Consider the following 26,949-nt stretch of genomic DNA (forward strand, 5'->3'; position numbering starts at 1 on the left):
CCGAGGAGCTGCAGGAAACTAGCAACGCGCGATGGAACCGCCACCCGGCGGAAAGCAGACTCTCACGACGGGACCACCACCCCGGGAGAGCGGAAGGAAAGGAAACTAAGCACGCAAGCGCTTGGAACAATGACAAAGAGAGGGCGGTGCGAGCGTAAACATGGCCGACGCGGGCCGCACAGTGGTAAATCTTCGAGAAACCTTAATTATCTACCTGAGAGTCTACTGATCTTGAAAATTAGCCAATTGATAACTAATCTACTGAATAGACCTATTGCTGAATTACCCAGGCATCATGGAGAATGCAGAGAATGGTGTTTCACGCACCGCACGTGCCTGCGTCTACAGCGGTAACTGTTCTAAAGCAAAAGCCTAAAACAAATGGCATCTTGCACGCGCGTTCGTCAATGCTTTATTTGGGTTATTTACTTCGAATCTTTTATACGGGGAAGGCGTGCGCGTGCGGCGGTGCAAGCGTAGAGTTCTTGGTCATGCACACGAAAAAATCCAGAGAACCTTAGCCATAAACAGCTTCGCTGTAAGTTTTTTTTTTTTTTTGAGGGGGGGGGGGGGGGAGTGTTATTGTCTTTTTAAGGCGTGTGTTCCAATGTGCTCCGGGAAAATGCGGATGGCCGGAATGTGACGGCGACCCTACTACGGCAAACGTTCCCAGGGCGCGATGACGCGGTCTGTGGCCTGGGTGTCGGCCGTGCTGCTCGCCGCCCTGGTGCAGCCGAGCCTGCAGGGCAAGCTGCTCAAGGCAGCCCTGGCCGCGGCTGCTCTCGGGGGTCACCACTTCATGCTGCTGCCCCTCCCGATCCCTGTCGAAGAAAAGCAGTACTACCCCGTCCACTACCCCGTGCCAGTGCCGTACGTCTCGACCTCCTCGGTTTCCGCAAACAATAGTGTCAACGGACGGCGTGCCTGCTGGTTTAGCGCAGGCAGTGACACGCACTTCGGTCTTACCAACACTGCTGCTTGGTTGCCAGCTCTAAAATTAGTTTTTTTCTGTTTTTTCATTTAATTTTATTACCTTAAGGACCGCTTGCGAGACATTACATAAGTGGGTACATCAAATTCACATTACTTATAATAAAATTCGGAAAACTCTGATAAAAAAAAAAAAAAAAAAACTTTCAGCCTTTCCACTCTGGTGAAGAAGGAAGAGCCTGTAGCTTCTGTTCTCGGCGGTGGCTTTCCAGGCGAGCGATCTGCTCTTCTTTCGCAAGGGAATCTGAAGCGCTCGACGCAATGGAACTTTAGGCGATAGCGGCCTCGCGGCGGTTGCGAAACCGTTCGCGCTGCTGCACAGATCGCCGCTCGTTCCGTTCCCGCTCTTCTTCCTCCGGAGAAATATTGCCGCCAACTATGAGCGACGGCGGCAAGCAGACAACCGGCAAACACAACACTCTGGACAGGTACCGCCATCAATGAGCGACGGCGGCAACCAGAGTGTTGTGTTAGCCATGGGTGTCGACATTTGATTTGTACCGGACACGATCCTGGAAAAACTAACCCCAAAAGAAAAAAAAAAATCATTACAGAGAGATTATTCGAACAGCTGCGTAAAATAGTTGTATTCATTTGTTGTCACCAAGCTTGAGGGCAGGCTATTCCAATCCGAAATGCATAATAGAAAGGGTGAGCACTTGTAGGCGTTAGTCCTGGAGAAAATGGGTTCAACTTTACATGGATGATCTAGGCGGGAGGAAGTATGATGGGCTGGGGAAATAAATTTTCTGGGTGACCATGAGTTGTAGTACAGTCTATGCATGAAAGAGGGATGACGACTTTTTCTGCGAGTGTCGAGAGTATAGGGAGATATGGACTGTTTCAAAGAAGAAACGCTATTTTCTTCTCTAAAGCAGTTTAATTTTTATTTGCGAATACCTAAGAATGTCGTTCTGGTGAAACGACGTTGCTATTTTTATTTCTTTAGTCGAGAGGACACGTAAGCATCAAACATCGGGGGGCGGTAGCGGGGAGAAGGAATGATTGTGACTTAATTTCAATGAGGCCAGGACATTACGGATTTTACGGATCGTCACTAGCACCTTCAGGCAGCTATTCCCTTTCTTACCCTTCCTTAGCTCAGCATGAATATTTTGCCCGTAAGGAATCGAAAAAAAGTGGGTGGACATGACAAACGTAAGACCACACTAAATATTCTCGGTCTAACAATCTAAACTTCGTTTCGCTTTAAAGCGCGAGCTCCTTTTTGGTTTAGATGCGTCTTGAATATACCATTAACTAGACAAGAGAAAGGCACTTAGGCAGTCTCCGTACCTGGGGTCCGTCTGGATTTCACCGCCGGCAGGGGTCAAGAACGTGAACCTCTGTGCATCCCAGTCGCAGCGAGACCGTATGATGAGATGTGATGAGATCTTCGTTTAACTCTTGCTTATTTTTAAGCCTGAATTGAGTAACGGAATTCTTGCATGCGCTGGCAATGTCTGCTGCAGGGTGCCTCACAAGTACCACACGCACCACACATACCACAAGCTCCATCATCACCACAAAGTCTACATTCCGGTGCACCATCACACGCAGAAGGTGATCTACAAGCACCATGGCCACGGCGGCGGTAGGCATGGCTACGGCGGCGGTGGTCATGACTATGGGCACGACGACCACTACGATCGCTGAACTGGACGGCGCCTCTTTTGAAGAGCATCTCTTGCACCGCAAGACGGAAGTGAGAGACCGGAAGCTCTGCTTTTGAGAAAAAGCGTCAGACCCAACGACCTTTTGCCTAATATCACGCGTATTAGAGCTTCCCTGAGGACTGCATGGTGCGCGCATGTGTGTTTGACTTAATGACGTACCGCTCTGTGATCCGATTCTCTTGTGTCGTGTTTCGTGGAGATCTCGCAGAAGTTTTCTGGAAAGGCTTCTAAACTCTTTATTTTAGTGCCCTTGGTTGATGTTGCTTCAACAAAGACGACCCTGGACCTCCGAGAGACATGACTGCGTTCTTTAAGCCTCCTGAGCTTAGGGGCACGTGAAATAAAACCCTTCACATATTTTAAATATCGCAAGCTCACAAGGCATCTTTTATAAACGCTTGAAAGTTTCTCTCAAGAAAATACAAAAGAAAAATCGATGGGAACATTTGGACACATGCCCAAGAAATGCAAGCAACCTTTTTTTTTAAAATTTAATTCACAACATTTGGGCTTTTATTTCAGAAATTATGTTTCAAAGCCAACTTATTTCAGTGTCAGCAGGGAGAAACACAAATGACCGCGCATAAACAATAGACATATGTTAGAGAAGCAAAGGTCACATCGTCAGAAGCCACAGGAAAAACGTTACGGCAAGTGGTGAACTACACAAAGAACTTGTACGAAATTGGACGATCTTTGGAGTGTCGATCGAAATGTCGGCTACCACTCTGTGAGGCTTCCGGAGGGGGTCCCCTTTCAAGGCCGACGAAGCGGCTCGTATCACAAACCCTGTACAAGAAAAGCAATGCAAGCGTATTCCTGTTTGCGCTACAAATGGCTCGACAGCCGGCATAGCTTAGTGGGAATACTAAGGGAGCGTAATAATGCAGGAGAGACGAAACATTCACCTCACTCGTGCTAAGCGGCTCTTTTAAAGAGGGGCATGCACTTGTCGTTCTTTATCCTGTTTCTTTATTCTTTCTGAGCACCCTTACCGCCACAAACACATAGCCTGCTGCAACACTATTCCTGCAAAATCTCTGCTCCATGCCCAATGAGTCAAACCACATTGGGCATTCGGTGGAGCTTTGTTTCTGTGAACGCTAATCTTGAACAAAAGGGCGCTTTCGGATTCTGCTTTCTTTCTGTGACGTCAGAAAAGGATGCGATCCCTACTGTGTGACGTGCATGGCGACGTAATTTCCTCTCTGGGAATTTGTGGTGAGCGGCGTTTGGCAACTTCCGGTTCCTTATGAAATTTTGTTTAGCTGTTGGCAAACGACGACTATGATCTGCAAAGCTGTCTTAGCATGGTTCGGAAAAGTACAGCCTGGAGGTTTTAGAATTAGGCTTGCACAGGCTTGTCGTCGTTGGTCAACAGCGAAATAAAATTTTCTAAGGAACCGGAAGTTTCCAAACGCCGCTTACCTATTCTTGTGCTGCAACAGGCTATCGATTGAATTTTATTCTAGTCGGAGCGCTACCCTAGTGACTTCATTGCATGGCTGCTAACGTGCAAGTGAAACACATTACAGGAAATTATAAATGTGACATACACGCACGTTACACATAAAACATATAATTTCCCGGGAACACTATGACACTGGCTCACAATTATCACCACCAGCCTCCGTAGCCTCCGTGCCCACCGTGGTCTCCATATCCTCCGTGGCCGTGATATGTGTGAGAGTGGTGGTACACGCTGAAAGGAGATTCAAACTCAGAAAGCCACAAATGTATACAAGCACTGTCACGCGGAAAATAACTTTATGTCACTGCCTACGCATGTTCGGAAGGTGTCCTTTTTTTTAAGCTTGGTGTTCGGATTTTTTTTTCTTTTTTTTTTGGTATTGAGCACCTAAAATTCATCGGGATACGCGACAATTCGCGCGTTGACACCAAAGAAGGAATACAGGGAGCGGAATCGAGTCGAGATAAACACGTTAATAGAAAATATTGCCTCATTTGTTCTCGTTCATGCATCTTTTTTATTAATTTTATTTATATTAAAAGGCGTCCTTTTATCCCGAGAAAAAGAAGGAAAAAAAGCGAATCAACATTTACGTAGACAAATTAGCGCCAAGCTCTAAAACTTTTTTTTTTTTTTTTTTAGGGCGTGCGAGGATCAAGGTAGCACTGTTCTCCACAAGGGAGACGTCGTTACGCGTTGCACCGAAAACGCCATGATTTCTTGGAAGCGATCGGGCACTATGGCTTACGGGATGTAGTGAGGCACGTGCACTGGGCAGTAGTGATCCCGTCCATAGCTGATGGGGATCGGGATGGGGATGAACTTGTGGCCGCCCAAAAGCGCGGCAGCCCCGGCTATCTTGAGCAGTTTCCCCTGGTCGCTGCGCTGGACCCATACGCCGGCTATCAGCAGGGACCACAAGAGGAGTCGCTCGCTCCGGAAGCCCATGAACACGTTTTTGGTGACTGTGCAGACGTGCAGCTCTGTTACTGCACTGCCTTGGATCTTCGTTGCTGCACACGCGGATGACACTGGCTTCGCCTCTTCACACAACAATGTGCCATCGTTTTTACAACGGAGAGCAAAGATCATCGGCTTGGTTATCAACAGGGGGACTCCTCTGGAGCTCGATGACAAGTGGTCCAGTTACACTGACGGCGAAACGAAATGAGAGAAGAAAAATAAAAGAGGGGGGGGGGGTTGAGTTTTTCCCGAATTTGTAGAAATGTTTGAAATGTCGGTGCAAGAGGAAAAGGGTTTGGAGGGGGGGGGGGGGGGGGGGGGGGGGGGGGGCGGTAACCCCCTTCTTCCTTCCCCTTTCTTTTTACCCCGACATTTAAGACATCTCTAAGAAATTTGAGGAAAGGAGACAAACCTCACCTCCCGCCCACTTCCGACGCCCAGTAGCAGAGGGCCTTCGATAATCCCAAAGAAGTACAGCTTTTTTCAGATGCCAGGTCACTCAATCGTAGTTTACGAAAAGCCAGTGTCGCTTTATTTCAGATGCTAAGTTATTACTCAAGCAACATTTATGTAACTTTAAGTTTGTGTCTACAACGTCGAGAAGTGTGATCACAACCAGGGCAGAGGAATCAAAAAAAAAAAAAAAAAAAAAAAAACAGTCAAGAATATTATACACGTGAATTTTTATACCTTGCTTTACATCAGACCTTCCCCCCCCCCCCCCCCCAACCAAAAAAAAAAAAAAAGGAGAAAAATATAAAAAGAGAAATGTAGATTTTGACCGCCATCTGGTACTTTCGATCAAAAGCAGTTATTTGCGGCTTACATCCAATAATTATGTAAAAAAAAGAATGTATTGTCAAAGCGGACAGAAAAACGAAGTGGTCGACCTCTGAGGTAAAGGCAGATCAAAGTGTCGAGTTTACCTTTTCATTTTGCTCCCAGTAGCTCAGCATTGCTGAGAGGTACACATTAAATACTTCGAATCAAAGCTGACGAAGATATGCAGTGTTTTTCCTCTCCATCGGTAGTAGAATGGAGGCTATAAGTAGAGTGCATCGCGGCAATGCGCCTGAATGTCGGCATTATTTCTACAGTTCGGTGCGTTTCAAACGTGCATGCTCATATGAAGAGGATAACTTTGACTGACTGGTGCTAGACACTGGCGTTTTTTGACTCCTCTGGTAGGCAGCATTTCAGAATAAACACGGGCTGCTCTCTGGGAACGTTTTTCTTGCAATCGTTTCTATGGCGTCGGTTATCCGCAGACTTAGATATGAAAGTTGTTGATTTTCACGAATTACGGGAATTAAAGCATATTTACTAACTTTTTTAGACACCTAATAAGGTCGCCTTACTTGGAATAACACAAAGTGGCTTATATCCATCATTAAGAATGTTTCAGTGAGTTGTGCTTGTGTGTGTAATTAAATTTAGAATGAATTACTTTTGGAGTTTCAGCTGCATTGAAACAACTGATAATGAATGTGCGAGATCAAAATGAAGGTATGAAATATAAAAATATATTTAGAAAAGATGATTTCAATCTAATAAATCACTTTAAAATCACTAAAAATTCATCACTTTTTTTTTCTCGGGCTGATCAGAGTTGAATTGCGACTGCAACCGATGCGACTATATAAGCAGTGACTTTAAGTGTCTATTCGTAACTCACTCTATTTTTTTTTTTTGTTGTGTTCTTGATAGGGCGTTTTAACATGACGTCAGTCCGCCATTTTGTTTTTCGATCTTAGCGCAATTGAAGTTATGAGCTTCTGTACGCTAAGTATCGGATAATGTCAAACGAATGCTTGGGATTAACAGCTATTGTTGCTTTGGCGTTGTTCTCAAAGTGGGAGAATGGATGCCGCTCTATCTCGTCGGACGGTTATAGTTGCAACTTGTATCGCTCTGCATGCTACATGGGAAATCGCCCCTTTGTGCACAGTTGACGAGGTGAACAATTATGAAATTAAAAGTTCCATCGAAACGCTTGTAATGGTTGTTATCCGTAATGGTGCAGTGTATAACGCGCACATCCGATTATTTAGGATTTTAAAAGAACATTTCTGAAGCCCCATTTCTGAAACATTAATTTTTTTTCTAGCTAAAAATGCCGAGTCACCAGGCTGTGGACGCAAACCGCAGCATCGGTTTTGCGTCGGATGCAAATGGTCTGGGCAACCGAGAGACAGACTGGTTCAAAAGCAGTTTGGAACTTTAAATCTTATGCATACCACATAATGTGTAATCGTCCTTCAAAAAGAAAAAAAAAAAAGTTATTTTGAGGTTATTTATAATGACAAAAGTTTCGAACGACACTTCACCACACTACGTGCCTTGACCGATGCCGTGTTACATGTTTGCCGACTGTGTATTTTACTTCGAAGAATCGCTTTCTAATGGGCGAATGATTGCGCTTTTGGCACTGCATGCTTGGTACCATCAATCGGCTCCGTCGGCTGTGCTCGGACTCCGTTCAATGTGACTCCCAACGTCGGCATCTTATGTGCAGAATAAGTTAAGCGTTGTCATTGCTGAGCGATTGACTCAATGGACTCAGCCGGGTTTGCTGTTTGCCTTTCTTTAGTACCCATAATTAACATCAAAGCCGTCAAGCAGATAAATATATATATATAAATTTTTTTTTGATAGACTGCAAGTTTTGGAGAACAATTTGTTTTGAAAACTACAGAACCCTCCGTAACCATGACGCTCGTCACCGTTAATCCGACCCCGGTGACTCAGCAAAACGCTTGTGTTTTCGTGCTAGAAGTTCGATTCGAGAGCTTGCATACGGGTCTAGTGGAACTCACCTTCAACTAGTTACAGTCTGAGAGCCGTCCATCAACTGTGTGCGGTAGAGCTCGGTGCCCCTATATAGGAACCGGACGGGGACGTTTTGTCACAGTATACAAGGAGGAAGCAGCGGGTCAGCCCTGACCAACCTCGGTTCAGTGAACGGCGACGCACGGACGGCTCACGCAAAAGTGCGGTTACAGTGGCTCGTTCTGCTCTCTGCTATATCCGGTGTTTCTCACGTTCTTTTCTTCGGAGTCGAGAACACGCTTGGCGCCGGGAACAAAAATGAAAGTCCCCCGAAATAAAGACAACGGGGGAAGCCTATGAGGCGCTTTCACCGGATTGCACCAATGCGTCAATTATTACGCAAGAATAGTAACTCCACAGTTTCTGTTTAGTTTTCTTCTCTCTCTCTTTTTTTTTTTTTATGAGGAAGGTGGTTGTTTCGGGCAGGACTTCCGTCTAAACATGTTTTTAGAGTTGTAGTCACTGTTCTCCGCGGTCAGTCATGTCGGTTAAAACTCTCTACGCAACCGAAAATCCCGTAGCCGGGGGGGAGCATATGGGGCGCTGAAGCTCCATAAGCTCCCCCCTGGCTACTCCGTCTGCGGTTTAAATTATTACTTCGTAACTTTAACCAGCTCGCCTGTTCGCTAACTTTGTATTCAAGGTGTCCCTTGTCGGTCTCCAAAATGTAGTGTTTGCTTATTTCGTAGAAAAGGGAAAGGGGGAAGCCAGGAGGAAAGGACGTCACACTGCTTACACATCCTACAAAAGACAGTCTGGCAGACACGAGTCACCCCAGTATCCGTGGTCCAAATGCCGCGTGCCCAAGTTTCTCCTTGAACTTATTTCCACGCGTCATTTGAAGCACGGATCTCGCGGTGATTCGCTTTCGAATCTGTACACCGGCTGTCTTTTGCGTGGTGTGACCCCGGCTATAGTGAAAAAAGTTATGGCTGTGAGATACGACAACCTCGCAATTATTTCGCGATTTTGTTTTTATAAGCTGACCCAAAAGGTAGGGCGTTTTCTAGTAAACGTATTTTTTTGGCCCCATGTAGCAGAAACCATCGCATCCCGGCGTTATGCACCTTGTGATATAACTTAAATTAATTGATATGCAAACAGACAATGGGATATAAAAAAACAAAACAAAGAAACAACCCTGGTATGTTTATAAATTCCAACCTTGTTTCAATCTGGTTTATTCGATATTCCAAGTTCGAACCTGGTGTATTTACAGATTCCAAGCCTTGAATTTTTTTTTTATTAGACGCGAAGTACCTTGCGATTGGCTTCGAGCAGTTTCTTTCGATACGCTACCCTGTCTGTCGTAATCATGCCTATGTTTATTTATTTATTTATTCGAATACCTACATCGCCCAGATCTGGGCATTATTGTAGGGGGGTAAGGCAATACAAAACAATAGCAAACGATACATATAGAGATACACAAGAACTATTGTGATGCAGAAATAGTGGATATGACATCTTAGGAGAAAAATACAACATACAACACTTTGTACAATATATGGAAACAAAGTATAGTGACTGGCACTATTAGAAGAGCAAAGTGAAAAATTATTCCAACAGCAAGTTTTTTAGGGCAGTAGGAAAGGATGAAGGAGCCGCAGAGATAACCTCAGTTGGTAAATTGTTCCATTCGTGTATTGTTCGTGGAAAAAACGAGTGCTTAAAAACGTTAATTCTGCATCTATATTCTCGTACTTTTAAAGGGGCCCTGCAATCATATTTAAGCGTCTACCTTTTTTGCGGTTTCCACGTCTCTTGGGGTTGGGGCAAGCCAGCGGGCACGGACAGAGTAACTAAATATCAGTGCGTCATATTTTAACCGGACGACGCGGAAACCTCCTCCACCGACGAGGGCGACCCGCGGTACCGAAAGCGCGCAAAATGTGACGTCTTTGGTCCTGGGCTTGCCACTGGTCAAAGCCGCTAAGAGCTTTTTTTTAGTCGAGATACAAAATATAAGTGTCGTGAACCGTTTCAATTATGTATGAAAGTAGTTTTTGTTCACTATTTTAGGTCAGAAAAGAAACAAACCCAGTTTAGAAAGTACGGAAACGAGAAATGACCCGTCGGCATACCCGCCACCAAGCAGCGGAAAAAAACGGCGCATACTAGAAAAGGCTAGTGGGATGAGGCTACGACAAACGAGGAGCGTAGAAAGGTCCCGGATGTACGCGGCGGCGCTGTGGTCGTATACCGGCTCAAGAATCCGACCGGTTCCGAGCGTTCCGAAGGCCTTCGGCGCGGGCCCTGCTGGCGATTCGGCCATTTGGCGGTGCGTCAGCGCGAAGTGGCTCTTGTTCTGAACTGATCTTTACCCCGTGTTTGCTGTCGTTTGTGGCCAATGAAATGTTAGGCCGAACTAGTGTTTAGTCGCGCTGCAAATGCAATACGAGCTGCCCTGGCCGTCCGCTTCATACAGCCTATCCAACACGTGCTTTAGTGGCGCCCTCTCGAGCCGTCGACACGGAGTGCGGCAGCCGTGTGCGCTCGATGAGCTCACTACTCCTCCTCTAGTTCAAGGCTACTCAAGGCAGGACCTACGACGTCATGAAGGAGGTTATTTTTTGCTTGTTTTTGTAATTCTAATTTGCCTATAACTTTTAAAATAAAGCGAAATTTGAGAAAAGAAAAGTTGGATTAAGTTACTACGTTCAGCACGCTCATGTTCAGTGCAAATTAAAAACCAGTCAAAAAGTCATTGCAGGGCCCCTTTAAGTGATGATCTGTACCCGGTGACAAATAACTGGGCTCCTTAATATAACGTTCTTTCTCGATGCCTGTCCTACCGTTTAGTATATTAAAAAATAAAGTGAGCCTAAGGTACCTTCGTCTGTCTTCCAACAGAGGCCATCCCAGGTTGCGGCGTATTTCAGATGATCTTATAGAGAAATCATAATTGCCGGAGACAAACCGAGCTGCGCATTTCTGAATACGTTCGAGTTGTTCAATGGTGTGACGGGTATGTAGATCCCATGCGGCACATGCATATTCCAAAATGGGACGTACATTCGATATGTACAATGTTTCTTTAAGGTTAGTAGGTGCCTGACTAAAATTGCGTCTCAGAAAGTTTAATTTGCGGCTGGCCTTAGATGACAAATAATCAACATGAGCATTCTATGACAAGTTACTAGAAAATAGAACTCCCAGATATTTATATTCAGGTACAACCGTTAAACGTGTGACACCAAGGAAATATTCTGTGGCCAGAATTTGTCTTTTGTTAGAAAATCTGACTACGTTACATTTGTTTAGATTCAAGGCCATATTCCATGTTTGACACCATGACATCACAGAATCGAGATCGTCTTGCAGTATCTGGGAGTCATCCTCACACGTGATATCACGGTATATACAACAATCATCAGCATACAGTCGGACGTGGCTAGAAAGATGACCAGCAAGATCATTTATGAACACTAAAAAAAGAAGGGGGCCCAACATGTTGACCAAGAATGGCCATACGCATCTCTATTACAATCTTAGAAGTTTTTGCGTCATGGTCACTCTTGCTGGGCGCGCTAGAAGGAGGCACCTCTCTAACTACGGCAAAATCACTGAACGAATGTGCAGCTTGTATTTTTTATATTGTTTACTTCGGCATAAGTTAGAGAAAAAGTGCCACCATACCCCAAAATAACTCTATTTCTCTGCGTAATCGCAAAATAAAAAACGCTTTTTTTCCCAACCTGCGGTCACATGGTGTCCGCAAATGGAACCTGTGGTGTGACGTCATTCGGAGTGGTTTTTGTAAGTGATAGTGTTAGGCAAATGTAAGCTTGATTTAAGGTTAAGTTTAAAAAATGTTGTTGTTTAGGCATGCAGAAACGCTTCAAAAGCTTAATATTGCCGCTAAAAGATTTGTGGCGCCATCTACCGCAAGTCAACCAAACCTGCCGTCGCCGTCATCCGTCGACGCCCGAGGCGCCTACGGCGGCCACACGACCAACCCGGACGTTTTGTCTTTCCCTCGCTCGACGGAGTGCCAGGGAGTGCTTTGGTCGTAGTCCGTCGTGGTATCGTTATTGTTCCTGGTGTCTCGACCTCGACTTCGACTGCCCGACTATATGCAAGCATCTTGCGCTCGACGTCGCTTAGGCCGTCCGCCCATGCCGCCATGTTGGTCGGGAATCGACGGGAGAGCGGGAGAGCGGCGAGCCTGGCGAGCCGGCGAGCGCTGGGGAAACGGAAGCCAGAAGCACCCAACCGGAAACCAACGCCACTCCGAATGACGTCACAGGCGAAGCTGGTGCCGCTTCAATGTTGAGTTGAGGGGTGCCAGAGATACCAATTTCTTTTATTTTTTTTAATGAAAACTAGGGCAAGCAGGAAAGAATAGTTTTCGGCCCTTCGTTTTATATGTGGCCGGGATCAATTCCCGCAATTAATTAGCCAAAGTCCGCAAATTGTTGCACCGCCCCTTTAAGCACCCTGTGCTTTCTAATATGTGGAACACCAATGTCAAGAGCTTTTCTGACAGTTGCTAGCACTGACACAGGTGACGAGCACGTTGGCAAACATTGGCGTTGATCGTCTGCAAGCATCTCTGCCTTTCCTCCTAACCACGCGAAAACGCTGCGCATGCGCACTTGCGACCAATCGACGCGGGAGGTGTCCGTCATTTAATTGCAAACGCTCCCCATCACTGGCGTAGGAATTTTTTTCGGGGGGGGGGGGGGGGGGGGGGGGGGCTGGAGGTGGCTGGGATGTCCATGACATGGGGTGCAGAGAGGGGAAGGGGGGTCGGCTGGATTTGGGGGGGGGGGGGGGGGCTGAAGCCTCATAAGCACCCCCCCCCCCCCCCTGGCTACGCCCCTGCTCCCCATGCTTTGAGATGGACGTCCCTCTCTACAATCTAGGCTACGACAACTTATCGAACCCTAAAATATTCTTGCCTATCTTGCATTTTACGTGGAAGAACCATCGCCAATGCCTCCTCGGATGATGTCACGCGACTACTCGCGTAGTTACGTCGGTTACGTGATATTATGACGTCATGGGACACTATAATGTCAAGTGACAGTGTGGTGCCACGTGACATTCTGACGTCACAATACATCATGAAGTCACGTGACAACACAGACGCCCTGCATCATATTGAAGGGGTTAAAATGAGCTCTGTAAAAAGCTGTTTTGCAGATAAAAGAAACCAGTTTGACAGGCCCACCAGAGAGCAACCTTTTCTTTTCTCCCCACGAAAAATCCCCACCCCCACCCCCCACTTCCCATATATTAGGGTATTTCTTGTTTAATATACCAACTAGGTGGCGCAAAAAGCCGCCCTATTGAAGGGGTTTTCTGATCTATACATACGATCCATCCATTCTCGTCACGTGTTGCGTGTTCGCCCATCTATGTGTTCGCCTGTTCGCATCGTCGTCACGTCGTTATGGTGTACTAGAACTGGGCAGTGTGTCGTCCGCGCCGAGAAGCAACGGAGGGAGGAGGTCGGCGCAGCGATGACAGCGAGCAAGGACGCCAGGGGGCGCTGCGGGTAACAGGCGTGCTCCTCCCCGCTCGGATTGCCGTGTGGTCGTACTGCATGTGATCGCCTGGTTCGCGTCGTCGCCCTGTTTTGCTGCAGTTCCTTTTTTTTTTTTTTTTTTTTATGGTTGAGTGAAATGGATTGTGATCGGTGCCGTTCAGTGGGATGTAGACAACGCGTACAATGACGGAAAAAACGGCGGGACAAGAGAGACGGGCCGTGTTTTGTGTCGAGGCAGTGATTTCCCTACACCCCTCTACGGGGGTGCACTCCCCCCTTGTCTTTCGAAAAGCACCCGTATAATTCGCAACGACTCTTATATTCTCAATGCCCCCCGAAACCCCCCCTTTCTAACCTCAATTCCTGGGGCCCGTGCCGGGTTGCAACATTGGCTACCGGTCCTCCAAAAAAGCCCGTTCCCTTTTTCGTGCCCCTCTCGAGTTCGAACGGCGTAAGTCGTGATCCCGCAACAATAAAAGGAGTGACAGGGAGGCTCTGCTTCATGTGATGCACGCAGTCATGACAGTCTTCCTCTACATTTTTTTTTCGGACTTTTTGCACTTTAAAGTATCTGCTAAATCGGTCTAATAGACACTGGTTTCGACACACCGAAGGGTCCTGTGCACGCTGACTGCTTTAGAAAGGCTTGGAGAAGTGACTGTGAAAATGTGACGTTAACGGTTATGGCCTCACATGAGCAAATTATTATTATTTTTTTTTCTTAACGGCTTTAAAAAGATGAGGGTTGGCCCAGCACTCCGTCTCTTCAATGAAAAGGTGCTAAGAGGCCTCTTTTTACCGCAAGAAAATTGAAGGGTCTAATGGCCCAGCGGATGATACTGAGTCATTTATCCTGAAGATGTCGAAGCTCATCAAGATCATGACCTCACGTCGGAGAATGCAGAGGTACAAAACGCCATAGGCGCCGACTACGGGGGAGCTCGGGAGCCTCCCTCTCCCGAGCTCTTGGGAAAAGCAAGTACCATCGCCTCCGGAATCCTTGGGTGCACCTCATTAATCTCATCTGTGCGCTGGCGCCCAGTGTATCATTAAAAATTTATCTGTCTGCCCTGGTACCCACATATCAATATAGCTGGTGCTCAGTGGATAAATAAGAATTTATCTACTGTGGTTACTACCAGAGCTGGTGAGTGGATACATTTTTCTAACTATTCGCACAGTCCTGTTTGTTGAGCCTACGAAGTAACAGCAACTACGATAAAGGCTAGTGATGGAAATTCCTTCGAAAGCCCGTGGAAGTAATTGCGAGAGTCGACAGTGGCACCTCCATGCAGCCTACGGAAGTAGACGATATAATCCGTTTTGTAAGCCCCATTTTGTTTTCCCAAACATTGAAACAATTCATTAGGGTAGTGCGCTTCAACCACGGAATTCATTTATCACAACTACAGTGACAGCGAAATTATAGGGGAGGCACTCACTTGATCGAATGACGTTTTAGCGAACGCCCACGTTTCACCGAATGACACTTTAGCGAATAGTCGGACGCCGCGAAGCGGCGTTTTCGGGTGGGCCAAATGGGTTCACATTTTTGTAATGAGCCGCCGCAGACTGTCGCCGCGAAGCCGCGTAAAGCGCAGCGCGGCGGATGGGTTAACGCGCGCCCCCGTTATTCGCTAAAACGTCCATTCGCTCAAATGTCGCTGTTCGCTAAAATGTCATTCGCTCATGTGATATGGACCAAATTATAGAGTCACAATTAAAAGCAGACATTTGTTTAGGTATCATGCCATCAGCATGCTTATCCTACGTTATTCAGGGGATGACACACGTTTGCGACGTCTGTTTCAAGATACTTCCCGAACGTTTTTCTGGGGGATGGATTTCCCGCCTATTCAGAACGCAACATTGTTAGCGCGAAAGAGCGATCGCCGTTTTTTTTGTTTTTTTTTTTTGTGAGAAACCAAAGAAACTCAGAAAAGTTCTACTTGCTGGGGAAAAAGCTCATTCGGGTCTATAACGCAGGTGATAAAAGTTCGCCCTCACTAATACTCTTTCGAAATAAATGCGAGAAAGCGCCAATGTCTTGTTCGCGCTAGCAGTGCCGCGATGTGTACTGTGGCGTCCTGTCCGAAGATGCACGTCTCGGGTAAAGCATTTGGCAACGAATTAGTGCGATAAATATTATGTGAAACAGCAGAAATAAAGAATACCGTAAAGAGTTAGCCAAACAATACGAAACAATCGAACCCGTGCGGAACGCCAAGCCAGCCAAGCGCTACCGCTGCCTGCGCTCCGCACTCCGGCAGCACGCCTACTACACGTTGCGCCCTCTCGCGGCCACCGATCCGGTCATCGCTGAAAGAGCCCCCCCTCCGCCGGCGCTCGCTACACTGCCCAGTCGGCCCAGTCTTCTAGTACACCATAACGTCGTCGTTCGTTGTTGACGGTCGGCACGTCGGGACGTTGGCACGTTGTATGGCCGGTGTGCTCGTGGGTTTGCGGGTGTGCTGCGTGCCGATGTGCTGGCAAGTGCATTATTAGGTACTAGTGGCTTCTGTTGCATCCGGCATCAGCTGTGTCCTGTCTGCATTAAATTATACCGAAACATTTTACACTCGTTTCGGTACGTAGCTATTTCCCCATGTTCTCTAGTGGCCCTTGTGCGGCAATGTGCCGTGTTGTCGTTCTGCGGTTTCCATCGAACTTCAGCTAGCACGCGCTCCTGGCATTGAAACGTCAATTTTTAGCGAGAGCTAACGCTGCGAGTGCTTATTCTGCCGAAGAACGTTTCAAAGCCTCGACTTCGTGCTCGTGTTGCGTGATTCACGTTTAAAGTCAAAAGAAAGAAATAGGCGAAAAACATAAACAACCAAAAACGATGCATATCGCATCTGTGACGGATGTTTTAACTGTCAAGATATGCGCGTGAGGGCAAACTACGAAATGAGGACGACCCCGAATATTGAGGTCTGAAGCTTCTTCTCCAGTTCACCGGTTGCTTTAAATGCTCGTTCCCGGGCTTTTTTCTGTTTTGTTCTCCTTTAGGTGTTGAACATTTCGTGTTGCATCAGGCAATGTTTACACTTAAAAAAGTAGCTGAGTCGAATCTGCGATTGTCACAACCTGTTTAACAAAATTCTTTGAGCCACCTTGAAGAGTGAATTTAAAGTTATAATTTTTTTAAACGTTGCCAGATTATATATTACACGCATCCTTACCGCATTCGACACCTCAACACAGTACCTTGTCTTCACACCTTCACGTTATTTTCTGTAGCGCCACGGCTCTCCTGAGCCGAAATTAATATTACTATTACCTACATGTTCCAGATCTTGGACCTTACATTGACGACTTAATTATGCAGACACAGTATCATTGATTGCATTTGTGTGCTGTTTCTAGTTCAAATTCAAAACATGCACAGCTGATAGGCCAATAAATTTTGCATTATCCCCAAGAAAGAGCCCTGTGTCAGACTGCCCATAAAAGATATTAAAGTACTATTGCGAAGATAAAAACAAAACATGCTACCAAAAATTCTACTCATTTATCTTTCTGCACGTTCAGGTTTCTATGCTGTGTGGCAGAGATGATTCCAGCAGCCAGACGTCTGGGTCTCACATGGCAGAGATGGAGAAGCATACGTCTTTGCAGTAGCGAAGCGCACCGGAAATTGAGTGGTCGCAAAGTGCGCCAGCTTTTCCTGGACTATTTCACCAAGGACCATGGCCACCAATTTATCCCTTCCAGTTCGGTGGTTCCATCATCTGACAAGTCCATTTTATTCACCAATGCTGGAATGAACCAAGTGAGTTGCTCTGCGAATCCTAGTGTGTTCATTTTCTCCAAGGCAGCTGGCAAGGTTTTGGGCTCTCTCTGTAAGAAAACAACAACAACAAAAAAAGATTCTTTGAACATAAGACATTATTACCAGGCTTGTTTTCACCTTGGAGCAGCCGATAACCTGCAGCTATGTGAGGCACTTCCAGCACCGTCTAGAGTGGTCAAACTTGTGAACAGCCTCATCTTCCTCCAGGGAACGTACATCATCACTCTCGGATGGAGCCAACTCGACAATTGGGCTTAAGCCCGACACCTAGCGTCTTTCAACTCAATGACTGGATACGTCGCCCAGCCGATTGTTGACGCTGCACACGTGTCCAATCTGTGTCTGCGCTCGATCTCGCTGGGATGACGTCAAAATGCCAGTGCACGGTCTTTGATTGCTCTAGATTGTGCTCACTTTACTGACTAGTTTTAATACTTTTAGCAATTTAGAGAAGTGTCTTCATTTACACATTTTTTAAGAATATATATTGGTGTCACATTTGAGGCATGTGGCAAGATTTTGCAGATTGCCAAGCTTGTTTTATTTGAGAATATATAAATTGCATAATCTAAACCGTGAGACAAGAAAAATAAAATAACGGAGAACGCAACACGTGTTGTCCTTTGTTATTTTCTTTGTTTCAGGGTTTAGATATATTTCCTAACCAGCCTGCCTGTATACTTTCTCTTCTTGCTATAGTTTGACACGCTGCTTAGAAACAAGCCTATGTTTGCCCATACCAGGTGTGGGCACTGTGCGTGCGTAGAAGTCGACTTTGTGTGAAGTGAAGCGTCTGTGCATGCGCTGTTCCGTCGACAGTACCACCGCAGCTGTGTGTCGTCAGGGCCGCGTGTTGGTCTATATAATTTATTTATTTATTCATTTATTCAAGTTCCCTTAAAGGCCCTCGTTGAGGGTATTACATAAGGGGGGGTACATAACATGAGAGCATAAAACAGTAACAATGACACATGCGAATACATATGGGGTGCTGCAAAACGTGGCATGGCCACGAGCAACGGCAATACACAAATTAGTCTGGGTACATGGGGTACAACCAGTAAAGCACAAGACAAACAAATAGAAAGGCACAGTGGGATTAACAGAAATGCGCACAAAGAGCGGGTCTTTTGTTGATCCTTTATGAAAGATCCAAGAGAATGGGGGCGCTGCCAAGCACAATGAGCTTAAACACGAAATCGCAAATATATGGTTGTGCTGCTCGAAAAAAATATGTGGACAGGAAGGTATATATGACGTTTCGGGCGGGCACCCTTCTTCGCAATAAAGACGTCTGTGTCATCTTTTCTGTTATCATTTTTCAAATTGTAAGAGAATATATATATTTAAACATAATTCAAAGCACCAGGAGACAGACACACAGGTAGAAGGCTTCACAGCGCTTTGTTAGCGGCTGAAATTTATTGCAAAATAATGCTTCTATATACCTGCATATCATAATTCTGATGGAAGAAATTTATATTCGGTTTTGGAAGCAGTGACTGCACACCGATGCAAACCTCAGTGTACTCTGATATTAAAGGCTTTGAAAATACTTGTGTACTTTCCTAGGGTATAAATTTAATTATTTCAATAAATTCCCTGGGAGCTGACAGAAAAAAAGGATGGTGAGATAATATGTTCTGTCTTTACAGTAGTGTGTCAGTCGCACTGGCGTCACTAAGGTCAGTGGCACCCGGGGCGATAGCCCGCGGCGACACCCCCCCCCCCTCCGCTTGTCGCCCCCTTCCCCCCCCCCCCCCCCCCCCCCTCGTGGCCTGTCGCGACACCCCCCGAAGCGCTGCACCCGGGGCGGTCCACCCCCCCCCTCGCACCCCCCTTGTAGCGCCACTGGTCAGTTGTAGTGAAATGATTTTTGCACATTTTACTTCATTCATTGCAGTTCAAAAGTGTGTTTCTTGGTGCCATGGATGCCAACAGCCCATTTGAGAATCTGAAGCGTGCAGCAAACTACCAAAAGTGCATTCGAGTGGGAGGAAAGCACAATGACCTAGAAGATGTGGGCAAGGACTTGAATCACCACACCTTCTTTGAGATGCTGGGCAACTGGTCCTTTGGTGACTACTTCAAGGTACCGGAACCTATATTCAAACATCATAAAATACTGAGCAGGTGCCCATCTCACAATAAGCACCCACCCCCCACTTTTGAAATGTTTGAAAACTAAGTGAGTATATCAAGTGCCCACCCAAACGGCTGAGCCATCTGGCTAACCAATATGCACCCTCTTGTCAGCTGCTTCTTCAAGCACCTCGGTGCAAAGCGGTGAGGAAGGAACATCATGTGCCCCTTCTGCATTTTTGCTTTTGGACCTAACAAGCATCCATCTGCTAGTTTTTCAAAATTATCTCCAAAGTGTGATTGGGTGCTGGCTTGCTATTTTACGATAGTGCTTTTGTATCTAGAAACCCTGCTCACAAAAATTGTCCAGTTTTAAGTTATAGGCGTTCAGTTGTCTCCAATCCATTGAGTTCGTCAATAGATGCCTTGCATTGATATCGCTTGGTATTCTGGTGCAATAATTGAACTAAGTAGTAGGCAAGGCTGGCACAGATTAGAATTCATATGCCCCTGTCTTGCACCCTCCTTGAGACATCTCTTTTGAAACCTCATTTGTTGAGAGCCCCATAAAGATGTGAATTTCGGATATGACATGGTAAATATGTGGGAGTCTTGATTAGAATCCTATTTACAAACCCTGAAAATTATCCTAGGCATTTTGGCAAGTATCCTATTCGAGGTCCATCACTGACTGAAGGCAGCTAGGCGGGTATGGAAGGGTAAACTAAGGCTCTCCAAGCTTTTTACAGGAGACTACAGTAGAGGGGAAAGGAGCAAAAAAATTAAATGATAAATTTCTTTGGTAGATTTAAAGAGTGCCAAAATTGCCTCTTTTGGAGCATGCATCTTCCTCTGGCATATTCAGATCAAACTGATCATCTTCTCTTCTTTGATTTATGGCAACCTCGGTCACGTGGAGTGCTCCCGGTTGCACTCCAACCACTCCATCGAAAGGGTTGGATTTCGGCAGAAATCAACAGCGATGCGCTTTCACTGACCGCTGTGCCTACATGGCACGCCAGTGCCCGCGAATGGGAAGTCGGGCTTCTCTCTGTGGCTTACATGTGGCCGGGTTGCTCCAGAAAGCAGAGAGCATCTACCATTGTCCGAGTTGGAATCATGGAGCAGATTTCCTTTTCCTCGCTGATTTTTGTGGCTGATCTATGTCTGCAAGTGGAATTCACTGTAAAAAACCAAAAATAATGCACCAACTTTTTTTTTTTTTTTTTTTAAAGAAACGTAAAGCAGTTTGGAAATTTGGAGGGCCCTCTGTCAAAGTGCTGTATTTAGATCTGTGGGTACAACTTTTTTGCCTTCTAGAAAGAAGCATGTGCCATGGCATGGGAGCTTCTCACTGAAGTCTACCGCTTGCCCAAGGAGAGACTGTATGTTACCTACTTCGCTGGTGACAAAGAGGCAGGCTTGCTCCCTGATGAGGAGTGCCAGCAAGCCTGGTTGGAGCTTGGGTAAGATGGGTTTTCCTTTCTGTAATTTCGAGTTCCTGTGGTGTGCGTCGTGTTGTGTGAATGTGTTAAGATTTACGAGCGATGGCTGCGTTGGGACTAGATGTCAGCCTTTTGTGTTGCACCCGCACACTAGCATGTGAGTGCGGAGTGTGCCGGTCGCTGTTCCACACGTATGCAACATTCTCCTCTCTTCATTCTCCAGTTTGCCGCCAACACACGTGCTGCCTTTTGGGATGAAGGACAACTTCTGGGAGATGGGCAACATGGGGCCTTGCGGCCCCTCCACGGAGATCCACATCGATCTGGCTGAGGGTGGCGGGCCTTTGAAGCCCGCAACACTTCGTGTCAATGCCGGCTCTGGTGACCTGGTGGAGCTCTGGAACCTTGTGTTTATTCAGTTCAACAGGTGGGGCTTATTCTTTCAGCACATCGGTTGTTTAGCCCTGGGTTGCAGTACAAGAAACTTCACACAAATTGCGAGCTAAAAACATACTTTCCGTGTACGGCTCGTCAAAATATTACGTGCTGGAAAAATCTATCTATGGTAAGTACCTATTTCAAACTCCTTTAGTTCACGTTCCACCCATTGAAGAGCATGGTGAAAGAGCCCAAGTATGCATCTTAATCTCGCCACTCCATTGTCTCCTTTCGCGCGGTAAAGTCCGTTTGCTATGGTAACCGTCACCAATCGTCACCATGGCAATGAAGCGTCTTCTTTATGGAAGAACACATGAATACAGCATCTGAAGCCAGCAGCAGGAGATGCCATCTTCGAAATATCGTCTGCTAATATGAATGTGGCAACGCTAGCCAAAGTGGGATGCGCGGTTGTGGAGGTCGCCGCTGAGAGCGAAAAGCGGTCGCCTGGCGAACCCTTGGTGGGTACAACAAGGCTTGGTGCACGCTTGGGTCTGAGATTATATTAAAGTATCCCCAAGCAAAGTGAGGGGTGACTGCACGCAGCGCTGTCTTTTTTGTAGACTAGCTTGGAGCCCAGGCTAGCGTCGCTGAGTTGGTAGCAGACAGCATTCGAGAGATGGAGCGGCTGTAGCTGGTCTCGGGTGCTGCATTCGTGTGCGCATTTATTTACATTTGGCAACCATAGCAGATTGAACTTATTGTACGGAAGGCGACAATGGGGTGGCGAGATCAGGTGCATACTTATGCTCTTTGACGTGCTTTTCACTGGGCAGAACATGAGCAAAAAGAGTTCAGAGTAAGGGCTTAACACTGATGGCTCATTTACTCCTGCGCTTAATTATTTGACGAGCCTTACACAAAATCATGTTTTTTTGGCTACACAACGGCTGGTTTTATTTCTTTGGAACATGGGGCCAAAGCATCAAACTGCCATTCCTTCTGCTGTGGGGACAGCACTAGCACTGCCAGAATTTAAAGGGGCACTAAAGAGGATTCTGCGATCGTTGGTTCTTGGTTATTACTGATTCTACGGGCCCTAATCATCCTAAAGATAATTAAAAATTGCGGGACGCCGATTTCCCTATTAAAAACGTGATGACAGGTCAGGACACACAACTTTCTGCGTGGGTTTTTCCGCTCAGGAAAAGTGAGGCATACCCTCAGCAGCGGTGTCAGCGCGGTGACGATTGGCGCTCGTTGGCGAATTGCAATTGCGATTGAGAGGTGGTTTGCGACTGGCCGACGAGCGCCCATCGTCACCGCACTCAGGAAAGGTGGGGCGCTGTGGTATGCGCCCCGCCTTTCCTGAGTAGAAAAATCTGTTCAGAAAGAAGTGTGTCCCTACCTTCATCACATTTGTAATAGGGAAATCGGTGTCGCGTGATTGTAGTGTTTGAAGTTTTAGGATGCTTAGGGCTCGTCGAATCAGTTGGGACCAAGAACAGACGATTGCAGAATCCTCTTCAGTGCCCCTTTAATTCCTGAGGGTATGACAACATGGAGCAATTGCCATTGGGGCTCTAAGGGTGCATATTTACTCTAGCAGCTGAGATGCATTTACGAAGGAATTTCGGGATGGCTTGGTACACAATTAAAATCCTGTTCAAAATCATGCTTACTTTGCCATTGTAGTTTATCCTCCTGTTCCTCCTGTTTAAATTCACCGCATCAGCTCGCGCACACAGAATGCTATTTGCCAGCATTTTGCTTTTAAATGATTACGCTATGAATACATTTATTGAGCGTTGCACACAGCTCCTAGGAGCGAAGGTAGTGGATGCATGGACACACGTGAAGTAGTCAAACTTCATAGCCGAACTGCCTAAAACAGTTGTGACAACCTTGCCTCTCGTGGCATATGCTATCGGTCGCTAAGGTGGATAGGCTCCTCTTTCTCCATGGATGCCTATCTTCAGAATAAAAAAGGGCAGGCTTACTTGCTTCCCTGCATATCTAGAGGTCTGATGCAGGTTGATGGTTGCAGTTCAAACGACTAGTTCTCACTTGATCTCTCTTGCACTAAGTAGACTCTGACGAAGTATTTCAAACACAATCTTAGTTTATAGACTTACAGCTGGGGTACGCTGCTCAGAAGTAATGAAATCTATTTTTGTGGGGAACCAACAGCTGCTGCTTCTGTTCTGACCTCCTTGTGAAACATTCCACCAATTCTCAGATACGTCTGCGTTTCACCTTTCTCCAAATGTTTAGGGCTAACGTTTGATATCCTGACCACGCAGTGCACAAGTTGCTGATGGAGACCCCTACCACTCAGTTCTTTAAACTCCTTGAGTATCCTTATTTCTGATAATCGGGGTGTCATTATGATGTCGTTACATTACTCGGAACAAAACCTCTATAGCGCTTTGCCATCCCTGCCTGTTTTTGGCCGACTGCTTACAATGACACTTCTGAAGGTCCCCACTACTCTCGGTTTGTCATGACCGGGGAATGCAAACATTTCCTGTTCCACTAAACAGTCTTCTCTACACCACATGATTCCTGAGTTGGAGTGAAGTCCTATGTCCCCTGGCACTGAAGGTGCTTTTCACTCAGCTTTCTAACAGGAAGGAACATTCATAAGCACATACGTCCAGTACTGGTGTGGCAACTGACTATCATTTAAAAATCTATGTTCCCAGACACTCTTACGTCGGATACCGCTTGAAATTGCGCTTCCTTTTCAGAATGACCTCTACGGAGAGCCTGCTCTAGCCGCTTCTCCTCTTTTCTTGCTTCTCTGATGGGATCTGTGATAATATATTCTCTTCCTTCCATTGTCATTTTATTGTGAGCCTATGAAAATCAAAGAGAATGACAAAAATATGATAAACCTTTTCGTCTTGTACTGCCTCTTGCATGTACCATGCATGCTGAGGTGGGAGATAGTTTTGGCGAAAATTTGGGGGAGGGTTTGAGCCCCTCAGTTCCCCCCTTTGCCCTATGTCACTGGGGTACAATATGAAACCAATAGACCAATGTAATGCCACTGTTAGCTTTCCTTCCAAAGCACAGTATATGAGTGTCTCACGGAAGTTTTTCATTATATTTGCTTTAATTCTTGGCACATAGTGTTTCCATGTTGAAGTGACATTTATAGACTGGCAGCTACCTTTTTATTGCAGCAAAAGGAACGCTCAACGTTACAAAACCACAGATGAAAGACAAAAATGGGGACGCAAAGGACGTGTCATTTCTGTCCCCTTCTTCATACTTTGTCCTGAGTTCTATAGTGCCTAACTTTAACCAGCTTGATCGTTTCCTAAATTAATGTACTCGACTCTCTAGTTGACATTTTTTTTAGAAATATGGGTTTGAGAGTACTTGGTTCTGTTTCCCTTTCTCCTTTGTACTCATCAAGAGGCGAGGGAGGAGGCTTCTTTGTGTATGAAGTTGGGGTCAAAGATAATCCACAATGGGCACAAAAGCAATATTTGGGGAGCTCAGTCTATGCCACTGCAACTCAATGGAGCCAACGGGATCTAGCTTGGTTGCCCGAGGTCCGGTGGCGCACATAAACCAATGCATGGCTTCAATGCCTACCTCATTTGAATCTGGCTCCTGCGCATCCATACTACCCACACTTGGTGTGGACAAATGTAGGAGTGTTTTTAAGCAGCACATTGGCATATACCTGATCTACTCACGCGCCAGTAATTCAGAAAATGATAGATTCATATTTACGAAGCACTAAAATTGCGAATTCACAGTCCTGTCCCCCTCTTTGAAGATTGCCTCTGTAACCCACATTTGTGTTTGCAGAGATGCCGGCGGCAACCTTTCCTCACTGCCAAATAAGCATGTCGACACTGGCATGGGGTTGGAACGACTCACTGCAGTTCTGCAAAATGTGAAGTCAAACTATGACACAGATCTGTTTTCTCCGCTTCTGTCTGCATTGCAAAAGGTAATCTTCACAGTTCCTGAAATCAATTGGGAGTATTCTGCTTTATGAATGTGCAGTAAGAGGCATTTTTGCATGTCATATAATAGACATTTAGACATATCATAACAAACCAAATTTATTTTTGCTCTTTTATTTATTTTGGTACATCTGGCACATGTTTCTAAAGATGTTAAAATCAAATCTTGCTGAAAAAGTTTGTTGGGCTGTCAAGGGTAATATGCAGTTATGTGAAATTACATTTTGGTTTCATCGTCTTTTGAGTGTTGAAGACATGGTGATCATCGCAGAAAAATTGAATTATACTCTTGCTACGATATTCAAGGTGAAAATCAATCCAGCTTGAGCTGGGTTATGGAACTGGTCCCACCTGGATCTGGTCCCACCTGGATCTGACAAGAAATGAGATTTAATCCAGCTGGATCCAGAATCCAGATCCATTTGAACTGATTTTCACCTGGGATGGTACATTGTAAAGCTTGCATTGTCATCGATCTTGAATTTTGCTAGAAACAGTCTTCAAAAAGAGTATCAAATGATTTCCACTTTTGATTATCTAGTGCTTAGAATACACTCTTTACACTTGAAAAGCATGGAAGGTATATTAGTTTTTGCTTCCCTGCTTGGTTCTGCGAAACAAATTATGGATAATTCTATTTCTCTTTCCTGCTCGACTATTGTTTTCACTTGCAAAGTGAAGGCCATGCTTATTCTGTGACATTACGTTAATGCAGGGATGGGCAAAATACACGCAAATATGTATCGAAATACAAATACAAAATACTTCGTCAAAAATGTATTTAATTACAAATCTAATTACATTTCCAAAAAAGCATTTTAGTACAAGATACAAATACAACAAAATGCATTTGGTCTCCTCCAAATACTTTGCCAAATACATTCCTCAAAATTTGCATCAGCGACTTCAGGGCACCTGCAACGGGTTTCTGGGTATCTCATTTTAATTTTGCATCGCACACTCGGGAGTTAGTGTGCGAGGCTCTAGTAACGTAATAGAAATATAATCACAAAAAATATAATCAGCTTGGATGTAGTAGGGGAAAAAAATACAGAGCTTCAAGCAGCTTTTCTTTGTCGATTACATTTTGGTATAGACCAACAAAGAACCGAGACGACCAAGACGCGCAGCGCTAGCTAGAGAATTTTTTATTCTTACAACTCGCACCAGTTACGAAAATCTGGACGACCCGCGCATTTAGAATGTTCCAGGCAAAAATATGGATGGAAATCGGGCGGGAAAGCATCACATGTTGTCACAGGCACTTATTTAGCCAGTTTGCTGTGAACGTCGATTTCGTCACTATTCTTGCCCTTGGCTAGCACCGTAATCACAAAGTCACTAAACGCTTGTGCTTGATTGAGAGACACTGCATTCGGTGCAGAACATAGTTTTCTTTCTGCTCTGGACATGTCTTAGGATGAGCAAAATGAGTCGTGACAATAAATTCAAGGGATGTATTTTCGCCCACAAAATTGTATTTAATTACAATTGTATTTGAAATACCCACGTTTTAGTATTTAGATACACACGTCAAATACATTACCCAATTTGTAGTTAAATACAAATGCAAAATACACAACGTATTTGAAATACGTATTTCAAATACTTGTATTTGAAATACTGCCCATCTCTGCGTTAATGTGACAGTGGCTTTCTATTCATATATCATTGAAGAGTACAAACTTTTACCACTTAGGTTGTTCTCCTAACCAATTCTTTATACCTCACTAGTAGTTTTACCACTTAGGTTATTCCCCAAACAATTACTTTACACCACACTAGCAGTCTTTCAATTCTAAGAAAGAACCCAAAAATTGGCAGTTTCTTTCTCTTACTAAC

At 45.5% G+C, this 26,949-nt stretch overlaps 2 protein-coding genes across 2 annotated transcripts in view; both read left to right on the plus strand.

Moving 5' to 3' along the window:
- The first annotated feature begins 160 nt into the window (after positions 1-160).
- LOC121046046 (histidine-rich glycoprotein) lies at positions 161-2,736 on the plus strand. The gene is made up of 3 exons (XM_040499702.2): positions 161-184; positions 674-870; positions 2,463-2,736. The coding sequence occupies exons 1-3, from the start codon at positions 161-163 to the stop codon at positions 2,644-2,646; spliced, it is 405 nt and encodes a 134-aa protein (XP_040355636.1). The 3' UTR covers positions 2,647-2,736.
- Positions 2,737-15,800: 13,064 nt separating this feature from the next.
- The window catches only part of LOC8036751 (alanine--tRNA ligase, cytoplasmic), a 32,871-nt gene continuing 21,722 nt past the window's right edge, over positions 15,801-26,949 (plus strand). Inside the window, exons 1-6 of the mRNA XM_029972518.4 lie at positions 15,801-16,010; positions 16,955-17,195; positions 19,120-19,308; positions 20,619-20,764; positions 20,967-21,170; positions 24,947-25,091. Of these exons, the coding sequence (XP_029828378.2) occupies positions 16,977-17,195; positions 19,120-19,308; positions 20,619-20,764; positions 20,967-21,170; positions 24,947-25,091 (903 nt within the window). The 5' untranslated portion in view covers positions 15,801-16,010; positions 16,955-16,976. The remainder of the gene's footprint in view (positions 16,011-16,954; positions 17,196-19,119; positions 19,309-20,618; positions 20,765-20,966; positions 21,171-24,946; positions 25,092-26,949) is intronic.

The sequence above is a fragment of the Ixodes scapularis genome, unplaced genomic scaffold (genome assembly GCF_016920785.2).
Source record: "Ixodes scapularis isolate PalLabHiFi unplaced genomic scaffold, ASM1692078v2 PGA_scaffold9__187_contigs__length_104089568, whole genome shotgun sequence".
Lineage (NCBI taxonomy): Eukaryota > Metazoa > Arthropoda > Arachnida > Ixodida > Ixodidae > Ixodes > Ixodes scapularis.